This window comes from Tauraco erythrolophus, chromosome 8, assembly GCF_009769465.1.
Source record: "Tauraco erythrolophus isolate bTauEry1 chromosome 8, bTauEry1.pri, whole genome shotgun sequence".
Lineage (NCBI taxonomy): Eukaryota > Metazoa > Chordata > Aves > Musophagiformes > Musophagidae > Tauraco > Tauraco erythrolophus.
The window spans coordinates 17,184,564-17,200,661 of NC_141472.1; the positions used below are offsets into that span (position 1 = coordinate 17,184,564).

The 16,098-nt window shown below is 41.1% G+C and overlaps 1 protein-coding gene across 1 annotated transcript in view; it reads left to right on the forward strand.

The window, feature by feature from the left end:
• Positions 1 to 13,866, forward strand: part of PDE1A (phosphodiesterase 1A) — a 163,251-nt gene extending 149,385 nt beyond the window's left edge. Inside the window, exons 14-15 of the mRNA XM_086615272.1 lie at positions 5,481 to 5,756; positions 13,790 to 13,866. Coding sequence (XP_086471398.1) covers positions 5,481 to 5,756; positions 13,790 to 13,866 — 353 coding nt within the window. The remainder of the gene's footprint in view (positions 1 to 5,480; positions 5,757 to 13,789) is intronic.
• Positions 13,867 to 16,098: the final 2,232 nt, after the last annotated feature.

The window sequence follows — 16,098 nt, forward strand, 5'->3', positions numbered from 1 at the left end:
TATGTTATCAGGTGTAGCCTGGTGCAAGGATACTGCATTGGAAAGCTACATCTGTGAGATATGCATAGACCTGAGTTAGGGTTTGATTGTGTTTTAGATATCCTTAAACAGCCATGCTTGAGATCATCTCAAGGGCACTCACAGAAATACAAAAAACTCCTTCCAGTTGCAGGCAGTGACATTGGAAGAAAGAGATGTGCCCAGTCTATTAATACATGGCTCCATGGCTGGTGTCACCCGCCAAATTTTGGGTTTATAGATAATGGGATGGCCTACATGGCACCAGGCTTACTGGTGCCAGTTGAGATTCACCTTTCTTAAAGGGGAAAGAGGATCTTTGCTCATGAACTAGTGGGGCTCATTGACAGGGCTTTAAACTAGACATGAAGAGGGAGTGTGATACTATGAGATTTGATCAAGACAAGCTACGAGCACCTGAAGAATAGCAAAAAGGAATTCCAGCCACTCTTGCCAGGAAGTCAGATTCATCGAGGGTCAAACTTAAATGCCTCTATGCAAACACACGTAGCATGAGGAATAAACAAGAGGAGTTAGAGGTGCATGCATGTCTGCAGGGCTATGTTCTTGTTGGCATCACGAAGACATGGTGGGATGAATCCTATGACTGGAGTGTCAGAATGGAAGGATACAGACTCTTTAGGAAGGACAGGCAGGGGAGACAAGGAGGAGGTGTTGCCCTCTATGTCAAAGACCAGCTGGAGTGCATGGAGTTCCGCCTGGAGATGGATGAGGAGCCAACTGAGAGCTTATGGGTCAGGATTAAAGGGAGGGCAAGGACAGGTGACATAGTAGTGGGGGTCTACTACAGGCCTCCTGACCAGGAAGACCGAGCAGATGAGGCCCTCTACAGACAGATAGGAGAAGCCTGACATTCACAGGTCCTGGGCCTCATGGGGGAAGGCAACCACCCTGATATCTGTTGGAGGGGCAACACAGCAGAGCATAAGCAGTCCAGGAGGTTCATGAAATGTAGTGACGATAACTTCCTTCTCCAACTGATAGAGGAACCAAAGAGGAGAAGTGCTCTGCTGGACCTTGTTCCCACCAATAAGGAGGGGCTGGTGGGGAATGTGAAGCTCAATGGCAGCCTTGGCTGTAGTGACCATGAAACGATGGAGTTCAAGATCCTTAGGGCAGTGAGGAGAGTGCACAGCAAGATCACTACCCTGGTCTTCAGTAGATCAGACTTTGGCTTCTTCAAGGATCTGCTTGGTAGACTACCATGGGAGAAAGCCCTGGAGGAAAGAGGTTCCCAAGAAAGCTGTGCCTGATATTCAAGGATCACCTCCTTCAAGCACAGAAGCAGTGCATCCCAACAAAGAGGAAGTTGGGCAGAAACACCAGGAGGCCTGCATGGATGAGCAAGGAGCTCCTGGACCAACTTGGGCACAAAACGGAAGCCTACAGAGAGTGGAAGAAAGGACAAGTAGCCTGGGAGGAATACAGAGAAATTGTCCAAGCAACCAGGGATCAGGTTAGGGAAGCTGAAGCCTTGATAGAGTTAAATCTGGCCAGGGACATCAAAGGCAACAAGAAAAACTTCTCTAGGTGTGTCAGTGATAAAAGGAGGACTAGGGAAAACATAGGCCCTCTCTGGATGGAAACGGGAGACCTGATTACCAGTGATACAGAGAAGGCTGAGGTACTCGATGACTTTTTGTCTCGGTCTTCACTGGCAAGTGCTGTACCTGCACTGCCCAAGTCGCAGGTGGCACAGGCAGAGACTGGGAGGATGAAGAGCCATCTGCTGTAGGAGAAGGTCAGATTCGAGACCATCGAAGGAACCTGAAGGTGCACAAGTCCATGGAACCTGATGAAATGCATCCATGGGTCCTGAGGGAACTGGCAGATGAAATTACTAAGCCACTATCCATCATATTTGAGAAGTTGTGGCAGTCCGGTGAAGTTCCCACTGACTGGAAAAGGAGAAACATAGCTCTCATTTTTAAAAAGGGGGAAAAGTAAGACCCAGGGAACTACAGTCCAGTCTCACCTCTAGGCCTGGCAAGATCATGCAGCAGATGCTCCTGGAAACTATGCTAAGGCACATGGAAAATAAGGAGGTGGTTGGTGACAGCCAGCATAGCTTCGCTGAGGGTAAATCATGCCTGACAAATTTCGTGACCTTCTACGATGGGGTTATAGGGTTGATTGATAAGGGAAGAGCAACTGATATCATCTTATCTGAACTTGTCCAAAGTGTTTGACACTGTCCCATGTGACATCCTTGTCTCCAAATTGGAGAGACATGGATTTGACAATGGACTACTTGGTGGATAAGGAATTGGCTGAATGGTCGCACTGAAAAGAGTTGCAGTCAACGACTTGATGTGCAAGTGGAGACCAGTGACAAGTGGTGTTCCTCAAGGGTTGGTATGAGGGCCCATGCCGTTTAACATCTTTCTCGGCAACATGGACAGAGGGATCAAATGCACCCTCAGCAAGTTTGCTGACGACACCAAGCTGTGTGATGTGGTTGACACGCTGGAGGAAAGGGATGCCGTCCAAAGGGACCTTGATAGGATTGACAGGTGGGCCTGTGAGAACCTCATGAAGCTCAACAAGGCCAAGTGCAAGGTCCTGCACATACACTGGGGTAATCCCAAACACAAGCTGGGTGGAGAATGGATTGAGAGCAGCCTTGAGGAGAAGGACTTGTGGGTATTGGTTGATGAGAAGCTCAACATGAGCTGGCAATGTGTGCTTGCAGCCCAGAAAGCCGACTGTATCCTGGGCCACATCCGAAGAAGCATGGCCAGCAGGTCGAGGGAGGTGATTCTGCCCCTCTACTCTGCTCTTGTGAGGACCCACCTGGAGTACTGCATTCAGCTCTGGGGCCCCCAGCACAAGAAAGACATGGAGCTGTTGAAGCAGATCCAGAGGAAAACCACTAAAATGATTCAAGGCCTGGAGCACTTCTATGAAGACAGGCTGAGAGAGTTGGGGTTGTTCAGTCTGAAGAAGAGAAGGCTTGGGAAGGTGTTTTACCAGCCTTCCAGTACCTAAAGGGGGCCTACAGGAAAGCTGGAGAGGGACTTTTTACAAGGGCGTTTAGTCATAGGACAAGGGGCAATGAGCTTAAACTGTAGAAGGTAGATTTAGTTTAGATATAAGGAAGAAATTTTTTACATTGAGGGTGGTGAAACAATGGCACAGGTTGTCCAGAGAAGTTATGGATGCCCCATCCCTGGAAGTGTTCAAGGCCAGGCTGGATGAGGCTTTGAGCAACTTGATGTAGTGGAAGGTGTCCCTGCCCATGTCAGTGGGTTTGGAACTAGATGATCTTTAAGATCCCTTCCAACCCAAACCATTCTATGATTCTAGAAGAGACCAGCATGACAGAAGTTAAGAACAGGCCATCAGCATTGTTCTGATTAAACTGCTAATCTTCATTTTCTGGTTTAAGTTTGGTAGGGAGTGAAGGAAAGCAATTTTAAGTTTAGATATTCGGCTTTATTATCTAAAAAATAGTAGTGCATATTCTAAGACTTCTAACAGGAGAATAAAGTGGTCAGCCACCTGGTTGCACCAAGACCAATCTGAATTGTGGTTAGCATTGTCCGAAAACACTATTCTGTCAGAAAAATACTGTCCTTACCAGCTTTCGTGTTAAAAAAGCCACCTTTTGTAAGTTCTATGTGCAATTGTAGTTCAGCTTTGCTTTCCTCAACTTTGTGATGCATCTGAACAGCATCTGAAATATTTTATCTTGGAATTTTCTTGGCTTTTTTAAGAAGTTAAGGAAAAATGCTTGTAGCTCTGCTGTATGGAGACAAATATGGCATGTAAATCAATTTCTTGGGACAAAAGCCTTAGGTAAGTAGATTATACCATAAGTGATAGATACTTTAATTAACATATCTGGTTTAAACATCAGATTTACTTGAAGTTTCACATATGTATTTCTTAATGTCTTTAGCCCTACCACTTCTTTGTAAGAGCTGCATTGAAGTCTGTAGAAAAAGAGTACCTGTCCAAGTTTCAGAAGATTCGGAGTCCAAAAACGCAGGTTTCTAAAGTTTGTAAAAAAACTGGCTTAACAATTTAGAATTTGCTCAAATTTCAAAGTTCTTGATTTTTTAAAAATTACAACAAGAAGTATAAGAACTGAGACAAGAAGGAAATTATTTAACTATTCCATGCTTCTGCGTATCAGTTCAGGTTTGGAGATCTTCCTTTCTGTCCCATTTCACAGGCCAAATTCCACTTCAGGGAGAACTTTCTTAGGATTCAGCAAAGTGAGATGATGAAGATGCCAAATGCTGAGGGTGGTAGAAACATAGTTACAGTTTGGGCTATCTCTCAGTTGTCATATGCAATCACTTTCAGTCTGGATTTGGACTGGTCACTCACAACTAGGGTTTTGGGGAGCTGCCAGTTGAACTCAATAAATACCTCAGTGCTTGGTTTCCTTCCTTAATATAATGTGCACGGCCAAGTTAGAAATTTTATGCAATATCACGCAGGTGTGTTGTGGAGGTGTTGTTCAAACTGCAATGTTTTCACTTTTTAAATTGATAGTGTTTTGTATCTCCTATAGTAGTATACAGATGCTAAAATCTGGATTTATGAAACAGAGATTCTAATAGCAAGAGAAATACGCCCTCCATGAAGATGATACAGTTGTTTTCTATCAGACTTTTCACCCTCCATCACAAGGTTTCCATTCTCTGTTTTCTTCATCTTCTAGTTCCTCCTGGTACCAACTCTCTGTGCTGCTCTGTTCTGTCTCCTTTTACTCTAGGCCATTTCATTTGTACTGTTCTCCAAGTCTCTGCAATAGAGCAAGGAATAGAGCCTTCCACAAACATGATTTTCTCCTGTAGCTGCTGTCCTCTGAAGCACAATTTCCCCCATATTTCTTCCTTCCCATCCTGTACGTGCCACTAGCCATAATGGCAGCAGTACTGGATTGCATGCGTGTAAACCCCTATAACTTGTTCCAGCTGAAGCTCTGTATTAACTGACATTTGGGACTTTTCCAGGCTGACAGACCAACGTCCCACAGGGCTTCCCTTTAGTTCTGATGCTTCCTGCATCTCCAGCAAGGTGCTCCTCTCCATGCCCTTCCTCTGTTGCAGAACTGTTGAGTTCTGCTCCTCCTAGTCCAGTGGTGGTAAACACCACTGCTGGGGGCTGTGCCTGCAGCATGGGGTCTTCCAGCTCCCATCCTTCAGCTTACAGTGGGTCTGATGATGTTCCTTGCTCTGTAGTGTGGCCAAAAAAAAGAGGTACAAATTAGAGATCAAACCAGAAAGCAAACCACTGTGGTTCAGTTGCAATAGTGCAATCAGGAGCAGAGTCTGACCCATATTAAACACACTGGTGCACACGTCCTCATGCAGAAAGTCAATGTTCACAACGTTCCCATGTGCCGCTCGATCAGTCACTACTCTGAAATCAAACAATTGTGGCATATGCTTCTTATCTAATTCACATATTTTGTTCCCTCTTTGTAGAAGAACTTGTGAAAAATGTTGGTGAACATGAAAAAGACCAAAGCAGAAATTCCAGAGATGCACAGTTACAGGAAGAGACAACAAGGATACAAAATGAGAGTAGTCAGGGAAGTGAAGGTACAACCTGTCCTCCCAGATCCATCGTCCTACAAGTAGTTTCTTTCGACACTCCTCTGAGTGATGAATCCAACTCAGAAAAATGCACTAACTCTGATCCGAACCAGAAAGATCTCACCGGTGCCCAGCAAGAAACACAGAATACAGACCCACTGAATGGTAATACTTCATCACAGAGCACCAGTCAATCTCATGAAGCTGTCCAGGGCGAAGCTGCAGCAGTGTCTGGTATCTCCCTGTCAAACATCGACAGTAATGTAAAATATCGAAACGAGGTGTTGTACAAACCACCAGCGTAAGACAGTTGCTTCAGGCATGTGTAGAAACAGTCGTGTCCTAAAACCATCAAATAAAAGCTGTTTGATATAAACATCATCTTCTTGATATTACCTATTTGGTGGTATCTAGCAGAAATTTTTTTACATAAAATACCAAGACCTTTAGTTGAACTGGAAGAATGATTTTAAAGTAATTTAAAGATGCGTATTTGCAATTAAATAGCAGGGGTTTATTGGAGAATGAGGTAAACTTTCAAAACAGAACTATCTAACGTGTTCTGTTTGAATAGGTAATTATTCTTATGCTATTAAAATGCACTGCCCTTAGTTTAGGCATGTAATAGGATTATTATTTTGTGAACCACATCCTTTGTACTAAATGTAATGTGAATTTTAGAGTTAACTTTAAGTAGATGGAATTTGCTTACTGTAGTAAGCATGGGACTGTGTCATTCTCTTAGTCAGAAAGATCAGTCTCCTGACTGTAGTTTGCAGGACAAGCAGAGCAGCCAGAAAATCCCTATAATGTCAGAATATTTTTTTAGAATGTATGTGTTTTATCACAAGCTGACTATGTTTTAGTATCTGGTGGTTGTAAGATGGTATCAAGGGCAAGATGTCCAAGCAATAGGAATAGATGTTATCAAAGTAAGAGAAAGACACTGTGCATTTTCATTTTATTTTCTGAATTTGCTTATTGTTAGAATAAGCTTTGAGATATTAGGGTAATAAGAATAATCAAGGCATATAATGACACTTCTTTTCATTACTTCTAATTAAAATGCTAAACTCATTAATGCTTTTATGACAGTGAGCCTTGCAGTATTGTGCCAGAAGCATGGCATTGTCTGAGCAGCAACACTGAAGTGCTCTTAGACTTGGCATATTTCTCAAAAATGCTTTTTGTTGAGAACTCCCACTTTTCTAGAGTTCCACATTCCAGTGTTCCATACTTTCATTGTTGACAGGTTTTTTCCATCAGAAATAACAGATGGTTAATTTAGGGTCCTAAATCAAAATATTTACACTAAAATTAATTTCACAGCATTTGAAATTCTCTAATAATTGACATTTTTTGTCTTTTGACATGTATTTTTGCACCGATTTTTGTAGTGAAGCCCAACGTGAAATTTAAGTGCCTTATGAAAAGTTTCCCATCTCTGGGATGAGGAACACAGTCAGAAAACCTGCATCTTTTATCTTCCAAACTATGTGGAAAGCAGTTGTGGTGTAGCCGTTCTTGGGGGTCTTCAGATGTGTGACCAACAAAAATGATGTTTGAGAGGTCAGATACAACTCAGCATGCAGTTATTGCACTCTGTTGCCTTGCCAATCATTACATTCCACCTTTCCTATGAGAATAGTGATTTCTTATTTTAGAAAAAGCTAATCTAATTGATTTTCTGAGGTAGGACATTTTCTACAGAATGCCTTGTGTTTTAATTCTTCAAACTGCCATAAGAAGCGATTGAGTTTGTAATAATGTATTTCCAAAGGCAAACATGATCTGGAAGCTATTTTTTTCCTTGAAGAGGGTAAAACAGATTTAATAACATGAATTCCACCAATCCACGGATGTTCCTTTACTAGAGATGACAATACTTAAAAAAAGTTCAGGTAAATAATGAAATAGAAATAATAGATTGATTTAATTATTTTGTAGAAATAAATAGTATTGGTAAGGTCACTAAAAAATCAGAGCTCATTGGAGGACATTGCTCAGCTCTTGCATCACTAAAGAGGCAGTAGTACTTAAACTATGGACTAATAACAAGTCATACAAAAAGGGGAGCTACAGCAGGAAAAGTAACTATATCGAGTGATTAATCACACAGTAAGAGAAGCAGTAAGTTATCTTTAAGGCAACTCCAGAGGCTGAGTGATGAGCTGATACTCCCTTACTGGGATCTCCCAACTTACATCTGAGCCATTGTAGGTTTCACAGCACACATCTCAGTTGCTGCTGATTGCCATGGAAAGTTTCGGTATAGAAATGGAGATTTCTCTACTGAAACTAAATATCTGTGCCTGAAAATCTTAAACTGCTGTGTAAAGATCTTTGGAAATGAAATGGAACTGAAAAGATTTTTCTCCAAACCCCCCTTTACTACAAGCTGTGCCTCTTCCTGCTGGTGAGAGTATGTAAATGTAGAGGCTACTGCTCACGCCATTGATCGAACCGGTGCCCAGCCATTGTACAATTCTGTTCTGAACAGGTCTTCAGATTAGTTTGAAAACTGTTCATCTGATATGGTTTGGGAACAAATGTAGTCATCAATTCCTGCAGTTGTCATGGGAAATTATATTGTCACAGGAAATTATATTGTCAAAATGCTGTCGTCATGTGAAATTCAGAGAATTTGTGTATTCCCAATTCTTTGAATCTCACATTCTACAATAGTGACTTTTTACCCATTTAGACCTGGGAATCTTTAAAATTTTTCCAGTGGAAATGTGCATCCCTGATCAGCCAACTTAAGCCTGCAGAAAGTAAGTTTGCATTTCTTTTAGTAGCATGAACTTTTCATAGATCCCCTCATAGGTACTTCATAATCCCTCAAGTCAGAAAACCACAAGATGAAGCTGGATTTCTGATTTACGCTATCACAAATTTTTAGTACAGTGCTACTACACATAGAATAAGTATATTGGTTAGGTGTTAATTTTAAAGGCATCTGATATTTAAAGGCATTTTTAGTTGTCCTTTTATGTGAAACTTCTGTTCACTGTGGTATGTTGAGTTTACTTTTGTTCATCTCCTTCAGTGATTATTTGTGTTCATTTTCCAGCTTAGATAAATACTCAGGTAAACGGAGAGCTTGATTAATCAGTTGCCTGGTTTCTGTAGCGTATTAATGCCAGAGTCCAATACTCTCTGACCAGGTTCTTTTAGCTATTCCACACTTGAAGGATGTAATGTTTAATATCAAATTTACCTATTTGAAGATGGTGTTACATGGGATTTCTGATTTAGCGAAGTATTACAAAATATCAAATACTGAAAGCACCCTACAACTGTAGGTTACACTTAGCGAAATGGAGCAATTGCAATACGCAGCTCAATTGCAACGCTGATGTGAGTCCCATTACCAGTCTCCAGAATATGCTCGCTGTCACAGCGCTGGGTATCCCCAGTCACCAGTAAGGCATACACAGGTTCAAGGCAGCTCAAGCCTGTTGCTCTTTTCAAAATTCTGCTAGTTGTTTAGTTTTTGTACTCCATATTGGGCTGAGTCACATATTCGCTCCCTCCATGCTGGCCTGGCAAACTCAGGGAGACAGTCACACTCTTCTGATGAACTCAGGGATAAGCATCTACACCACTGGTTGATCCCCTCAACTGTGATAGTCAGTGGATCCACTCAACTGACAAAAGTGCTTATCTGAACCAAAGGCCACCTTCTGCTCATGTTGAGATTGTCAGCTTTCTTTGCAACAGCCCTGGTCAGTCACCTTTTGCATTGTCTCCTGAGCTTGATGGGCACATCGCCGTTGCCCATCTCCATAGAGCCTTCTTCCATTGTAGGGATTTATTGATCAGTCACGATATCATTTACATTCTGATTTCATAGAATCATAGAATCATAGAATGGTTAGGGTTGGAAGGGTCCTCAAAGATCATCTAGTTCCAACCCCCCTGCCATGGGCAGGGAAACCCTCCACTACAACAGGTTGCCCAAAGCCTCATCCAACCTGGCCTTGAACACTTCCAGGGATGGGGCATCTACAGCTTCTCTGGGCAACCTGTTCCAGTGCCTCACCACCCTCTGAGTGAAAAATTTCTTCCTTATATCTAATCTAAATCTTCCCTCTTTCAGTTTAAAGCCATTGCCCCTTGTCCTATGACTAAACGCCCTTGTAAAAAGTCCCTCTCCAGCTTTCCTGTAGGCCCCCTTTAAGTACTTATGTCATTAAATAGTTTGATTTATACTTTAAATTGAATAACATTTTGTTCTTGCATTTTCCCCATTTTCCCAGTATTTAAATGTCATAGAAAATATTTTGAATATTTTGTAGTCTTGTGAAATGATTTGCAGAGGAACTATGTAATCGTATTAAAACTTTCTTTCCTAAGGACAGACCAGCCATGTTACTATATAGTGAGAAATCTATCTATATATTATTTAAATACTGTAATCTTTTAAGTCAGCACTGACCCATTCACAGAACTTTATGCTTCTAATAAATGACAGAGGAGACCTAATATTAATTTCTCAACTATCTCATAGGTGATATAAATAAATGACATATATGATGGGCTTTTTCTATGCCTGCCAATTTAAAAAGTATACTGCAGGTATTTACATCCCTGTAATGCACAGGGGCCGGGGCAGCAGACTTTCTATAAACACATGGTGAGACTCAGGTCCTGGCTCTTTGAGACAAAATGAATTCATACTGGGTTTCAGCAGCAGCTTTAAGTACCTCTGCAGAGATTGTGCCACCATGTTAAAGATAACTGAAAAGAAAGGCAATGCAGGCATTTAGTATTGAGTAGTCTGCAGTATTCAATATGAAAGGGAAACTCAGGCTAAAATGTCTCACGTTTCTCTTTCACAGTGGTGAAATGATTTAATATCATTCTAAATGGAGGGAATCCATTAAACTGTCGTTGTTTTCTAAATGTGGATACTTAATATTAGTGATTTTGCAAGAGTTTTCATTGCTGCAGTGTGTGTAGAATCCTCATAACTATAAAGAGCACAGCAGTCTCTGCTTCCCCTTCTCATTCCTCCTCCTTTTTCTGTGTGTAAGCGAGGTTTGAGATGGTCAAGAGTGAGTGTGATGTGTATGATGCAGTAGCGCTCGGCGCAGGTGGGAGATATAGCATCCCCGTTTTTCACTTTTGCACCTCTGTTGTCCAATGGATTCAGACAGGACTCTTTTACTCAAGGTCAGATATTTTCAATGGAATGTTACTTCAAGCAAGCAGACAGTAGCATACCCGTGATCTTTCATTTTTTCCCTGCTTCCCAAGTTAGAGTTATTTACTATTCTAAGAAGCATTATACATCTATCAGGACACAATTAGCACTGCTTGTGCTAGATTTTTCTACCTCTGTACTTTCTGTACTGAGAATGGGGGTCAGAAAGCTAAAGCAAGTGTCCACGGTTCTTGCTGACTCGTGGGGCACAGAAGTAAATACCTGCAGGCACTGGGGCTGGGAGAATGAGACAGAAAGTAAGAAGAAAAGCAACATAGTTATTCAGATTGAAATTTCATACGTTAGCTGTTCATTGTTCTGTCCTTTATAAAAAGTGGAAAACTAAGTTCAGTTTTCTGTGAGTAAGCGATTGAATTATAAGAGGGATGGGGAACACGGGAAGATGATTTATCTGCATTCTTGGGAACTGTCACTGAACATTTGAATGTACTATGATGAGGGTATTCCCCATTAAAAAAAAAAGAAAAAAAAGACTGTTTTCCTCTCCTTGTATCACATTTCTTTCTAAGTGTAGTTCTTGTAGACTATTGCTCTGTCCTGGGTTGTGGTCAGTGCGAAGGGAGAACTGGAGGGTCGCTGTTACAAGAACTCCAGTTGTGACTGAATGTTGTTTTTCACCACAATACCTTTGTCCTGTCCATCATCTGACTTTCATTTAATTGAATGTTACAAGATTAAGTGGAACTATTATAAGGTGATTTTTTTTTTAAGTGACTATTTTCCTTTTCTCCTGAGTGATTTATTAATTAGAACATTAATTTTAAAAACTGCTTATGTTTAATTAAACAACTCCATGTTTCAATGATTTATAAATGCTAATTGGCACACTTCTGACTTCTCAGTCAGGATGGTAGCCACATTAATCCTTAATATCAAAATGTAAAGGAGATAATAAATCTGTGATAAAACAGATTATCAGTAGCTTCACTCCCTATGACAGTAGAGGACTACCTGGTCACACTGAGTTATACAAAGCATTCAATGTCATCAGCAGTCAGTGACTGAAAGCCTCTGGAGGAGAACCAGATTAGATAGCAGTGGGCAGATCCACATCACCAACATGCAGGTTCGATTTAGGGTAATGCAAGTGGCACCGAGTAATTGTCCATGCCAAGCACATGCTAGTGACCGTCCAGTGCTGCGGTGGCCCTGAGGTGCTCGGCTGAGTGTGGAAGCTTTTGCATCCACGCAAAGCTGGCACAGCCAGCTGTGGTGCCTGGTTCATTACTGTTCCTTGTGCTCGCGGTGTGGCTAAACAGCAGTAAATCAGGATCCTGGTACTGTGGGAAGGCAGCCGTGTTTGTGCTTGAGATGGGAGTGGAGGGAAGGTTATATTAAAAGAGCAAATGATGTGTTTATAGAAAGGATAGGGATTATAAGATGACAGCCATTAGTAACCATTCAGAGGGCAGAGTTTATCATGTACAAAAACTGATGTATTGACATGAAGAAACTTATGTGTTGTTTAGAAGTCAATGTTCAGTTTTTATGAAAATTAAATATATAAAGTTTTTGTTTTAAGGCCTCCACAAACCACTCCTCAAACCCTGCTAGCCACTCTACATCAAGTATAAAACTTAAATATTTAGGTCAATAGATTTAACTTTTATAGCCCTCCCCACCCCGTATTTTTTTTTTATGGATAACGGTAAATGTTTTGCTAAATCCCTCTGGAAACAACTGCAGGCTGAAAGAACTGCAGAAATTCTTGTTCTAATTCATGTTAGTCCAGTTTTGAGACTTCGAAATCCTTTAGAGAACTGATTGTCTATATTCCACCCGCACAAAGTTTATGGAAAATAAGGGAGAGGGGGAAGAATGCTGCCTGGGGGAATCCAGCCGATCTGCCAGTGGCCGCATTACAGAGTGGGCAGCACCCACTCTGCCACCATTAATGGCAATGAAACAAGGGTAAAAACAGTAGCAATCCTCACTTGTTTACAGCGAAGCATTGGTGAATTAATAGCTATCATTTTTCTTCTTTCCTCATTCTTGTTCTCATGAGCTCCCTTTCCTCTCTTCCCTTTCTCTTTTCTAAATTGCGGGGCTCTTCTTCAATTTCAACTTACTGTCCTTCAGTTTTCCTTTCAGGCCACGCATCATCTGTTTTCCCTTTCAGCTGCTTGTACTTTTGTTTTCCGTCTTTCAAAAATCCTTCCCTGCCTGTATTTTTATAACTTTACTCCTTCTCCCAGCACATCATCTTCACTTTTGAGACTTCTGTGCTTTTCCTTTTTTACATTTTCAGTTCAACATTATTAATCTCAGGAGAGATCACTCAATCAACTGGTTAAAACTGAGAAGTTACTCTATAGTTAGTAAACTAACACCGTAAGTTTGCTACATTCTCCCCATGCCTGCTATCTCTAAACAGTGTAAAATTTCCTCAGCTGTACTTGTACAAAATTAATGAAGAATAGTTTAGGCAACAGCTTAATATTGTGATTGGCAGTTTGAAATTAATGTTGTATCACTTAGTTTGAAAGCTACTTGTGTCACTCGGTGTCATTGTTCCTATCCGATTGAATTAATTGAATGCTTAAAACTTGACATTGGCATCTTTCATTATCTGAGAGAAGCTTGCTCCCAGTTTAAATGCCTACATTAAAGAGGAATTAAACAGCGCTTCTCTGCAGCGGTGAATTCTGACTTTCAGTAAGTTGGAAGATAAAATAAACCAAAACTAAACCCACTTTATTAACACTCATGTAAATGTCTTCATATTTTTGTTTCATGATGTGATCTATTACTTTCATTCTATCATTTGCCTTATAATTATAATGATTAATTAATTCAATCCTATGCTTACTCTGGTGAGAAAGCAATTAAAGAAAGCAGTGCCTGAAACCTCATTTTAACCTTAAAAAAGTAACGGGAAAAAGTTCTTATCTGTCTAGGGCTGTACAGATTCTCTTAACTTGGTTAACTTCCTCACTCAGGTTCCCAATCACATTTGTTTGTCTTCCAGGCGAGCCTAAACACTGTAAGAAGTCAGAAGATATAGTAAAAGCCACTGAGCAGAAAGAAGCACTGATACAGAACTAGATTTGCTATTTCTTAAAAACTTCTGACATTTCAGGCAAGACAGGTAATTTTGTAATTTTTTTCTCGTAATGGCGAGTTTTATACCATGAAGGCTCATTGTTATCCTTTTTGTTCTATTCCGGTTGTAGTTTTATTACAAAATTTTTAAATGGGGAGGTGGTACACCCCACTGATGTCAGACTAATCAGTCATGCAATAAAACATCCTCCCTTGACGTATATTAAATACTGGAAATAATCTATTGCTTATGAATTTTCATTTGACCTCTGTTGCAGGAGAAAAGAAGAATTCTAGCTGTTCCTATTCTGTGCTCTCAGAGGCTGTTATCTGTCAACTTATTCTTGAATCATCTTGTTTCTGTGGACAGTGATTGGACAAAATGATCAAAAGTGTAAAACACAAAACCCTGAGCTGGTAACTCAAGGCACTTAACAACTTGCAAGATTTAAGTTGTATTTGTTGTTGCTATTTCCTCTTCTATTCCGCTTTCTTAAACTAGCCAAAATACTTTTTTCAGCCAAAGTTGGACCTCGCTTTATTGCATCACTGACACCAGACATTTCCAGTTAACCATGAGACATGTGAAAACACAACATTTATAATCTGCCTGGGATTGCTGTTACGTATCACTGCTGCTGGCATCCAATGGAAATGGAAAATCAAAATGAAATGTTGTTATAGATACTTGTTCATGCAACCATGCTGCATGCAACATTAAAGTCCTACTTGTTAGCTTCCTTAAAATACCTGGAAATAAGTTATGCAGACTGTATAGGGAAGTTGTGGAGTTACACTGACCAGCCTGCATGGATGATGATTCTTCCCCACTGTGGTGGCAGCCGTATGGAGAGAACTGGTGTTTAACAAATTGATATCTGAAATAGCTCTTTAAAATGGATTAAATTGCATCCAGCATTAAATATTAAAACCTTCTCCGTCCTCTAGAGTATTCTGGAAGACAACAGCATGGTGTCAGCCCTACCATGAAGCTGCTGCTTGTTGTTTTTTAGGGCGGAAAAGACTGCTGTGGGAATATACGAAAGTTACTTCAAATAAGCAAAATGTTGTGTTGCCTCTCAGATGGAACTGGGAGGTGACGCTGAGGCCTTATATCACAGTATGTATGAAATGAAAAGGTGACAACATGGATCCTGTAGAATCCTTGCTAACATTGGTTTCATTAAAAGAACACACCAGACAATCGTTCTCTGAGAGGCAGCAAAACCAGAACAAGCAGGCAGTTACCTCTGCAACAAGCCTCAGAATGAGCCCTCCAGCCCGAACTGTGCCCAGAAAGAGACTCCATTTTCATCTCCGCTTCCCTCGAGCTGCACGTGACCTCTCCTGGCTTGCCCAGGCATCCCACACACAGCAGCCAACCTCATTTTCCTCTGCTGGAACCTGCCAGGAAACTTCCATGCTCCTCTTCGCATTGTAGGCGCTCGGGTGGCTCGGGTCGCTACTCTCCCAGTTCTACTTTTCGCAACCTGTGGTTATTACCTCACTGACCAAAAAGTCTTTTACAATCAGCCATGGTCCGCTCTGAAGAGGACTCGCATGGGCGGTGGCACTTCTCTCTGTGCAGAGGCTGATGGGTGATTGATACCTGTGTGCTATTCATCTGCTGCTTCAGGGATCTAACCAGAGCTCAGCAGGCATCCGGCTCAACCTCAACAAGGGCAGGCTTTGTCCCAACTGAAGAAGGAATCGTAAACTGGTCACACCAGACTGAGGGACCCTTACGCGTTCGTACCTGTTGACTGTCTCTTTTCTGACAGCGCAGCAATTGAAATTGAGCTGAGAATGGTGAAAGCTCTGAGCCCTGGGGTAAGGACATGCCAAAAGGTGGAATTCCTGTCATCGAATATGTTAAGCCATATACGCGCTATGCATAAGTAGTGTGCATAGTTTTAACTTAAGAAATGTTTGTGCATATAGGATGTAAAAAGTGCATTTCAATTGTTTTGTGTATCTGGTCCAGGGCTTGTATTTAGCATGGACATATTTCTGTACAGTGCAGTTAACGAATGAAATGTTAACAAATGAAATTGTATCATATATGTTATAAGGCAATCGATATTTTTTGCTAAGAGTTAAGAATTTATATATTCTCTGCTAGTGTTTGAGCAAGTCATTAGTAGCCTGGACCACTCCGTGCACCTTTGCATCCTTTTGGGGAATGTTGGGCTCTTTTTTTTCCTTTATAATAAAATGTAAACCATCTTACGGTTT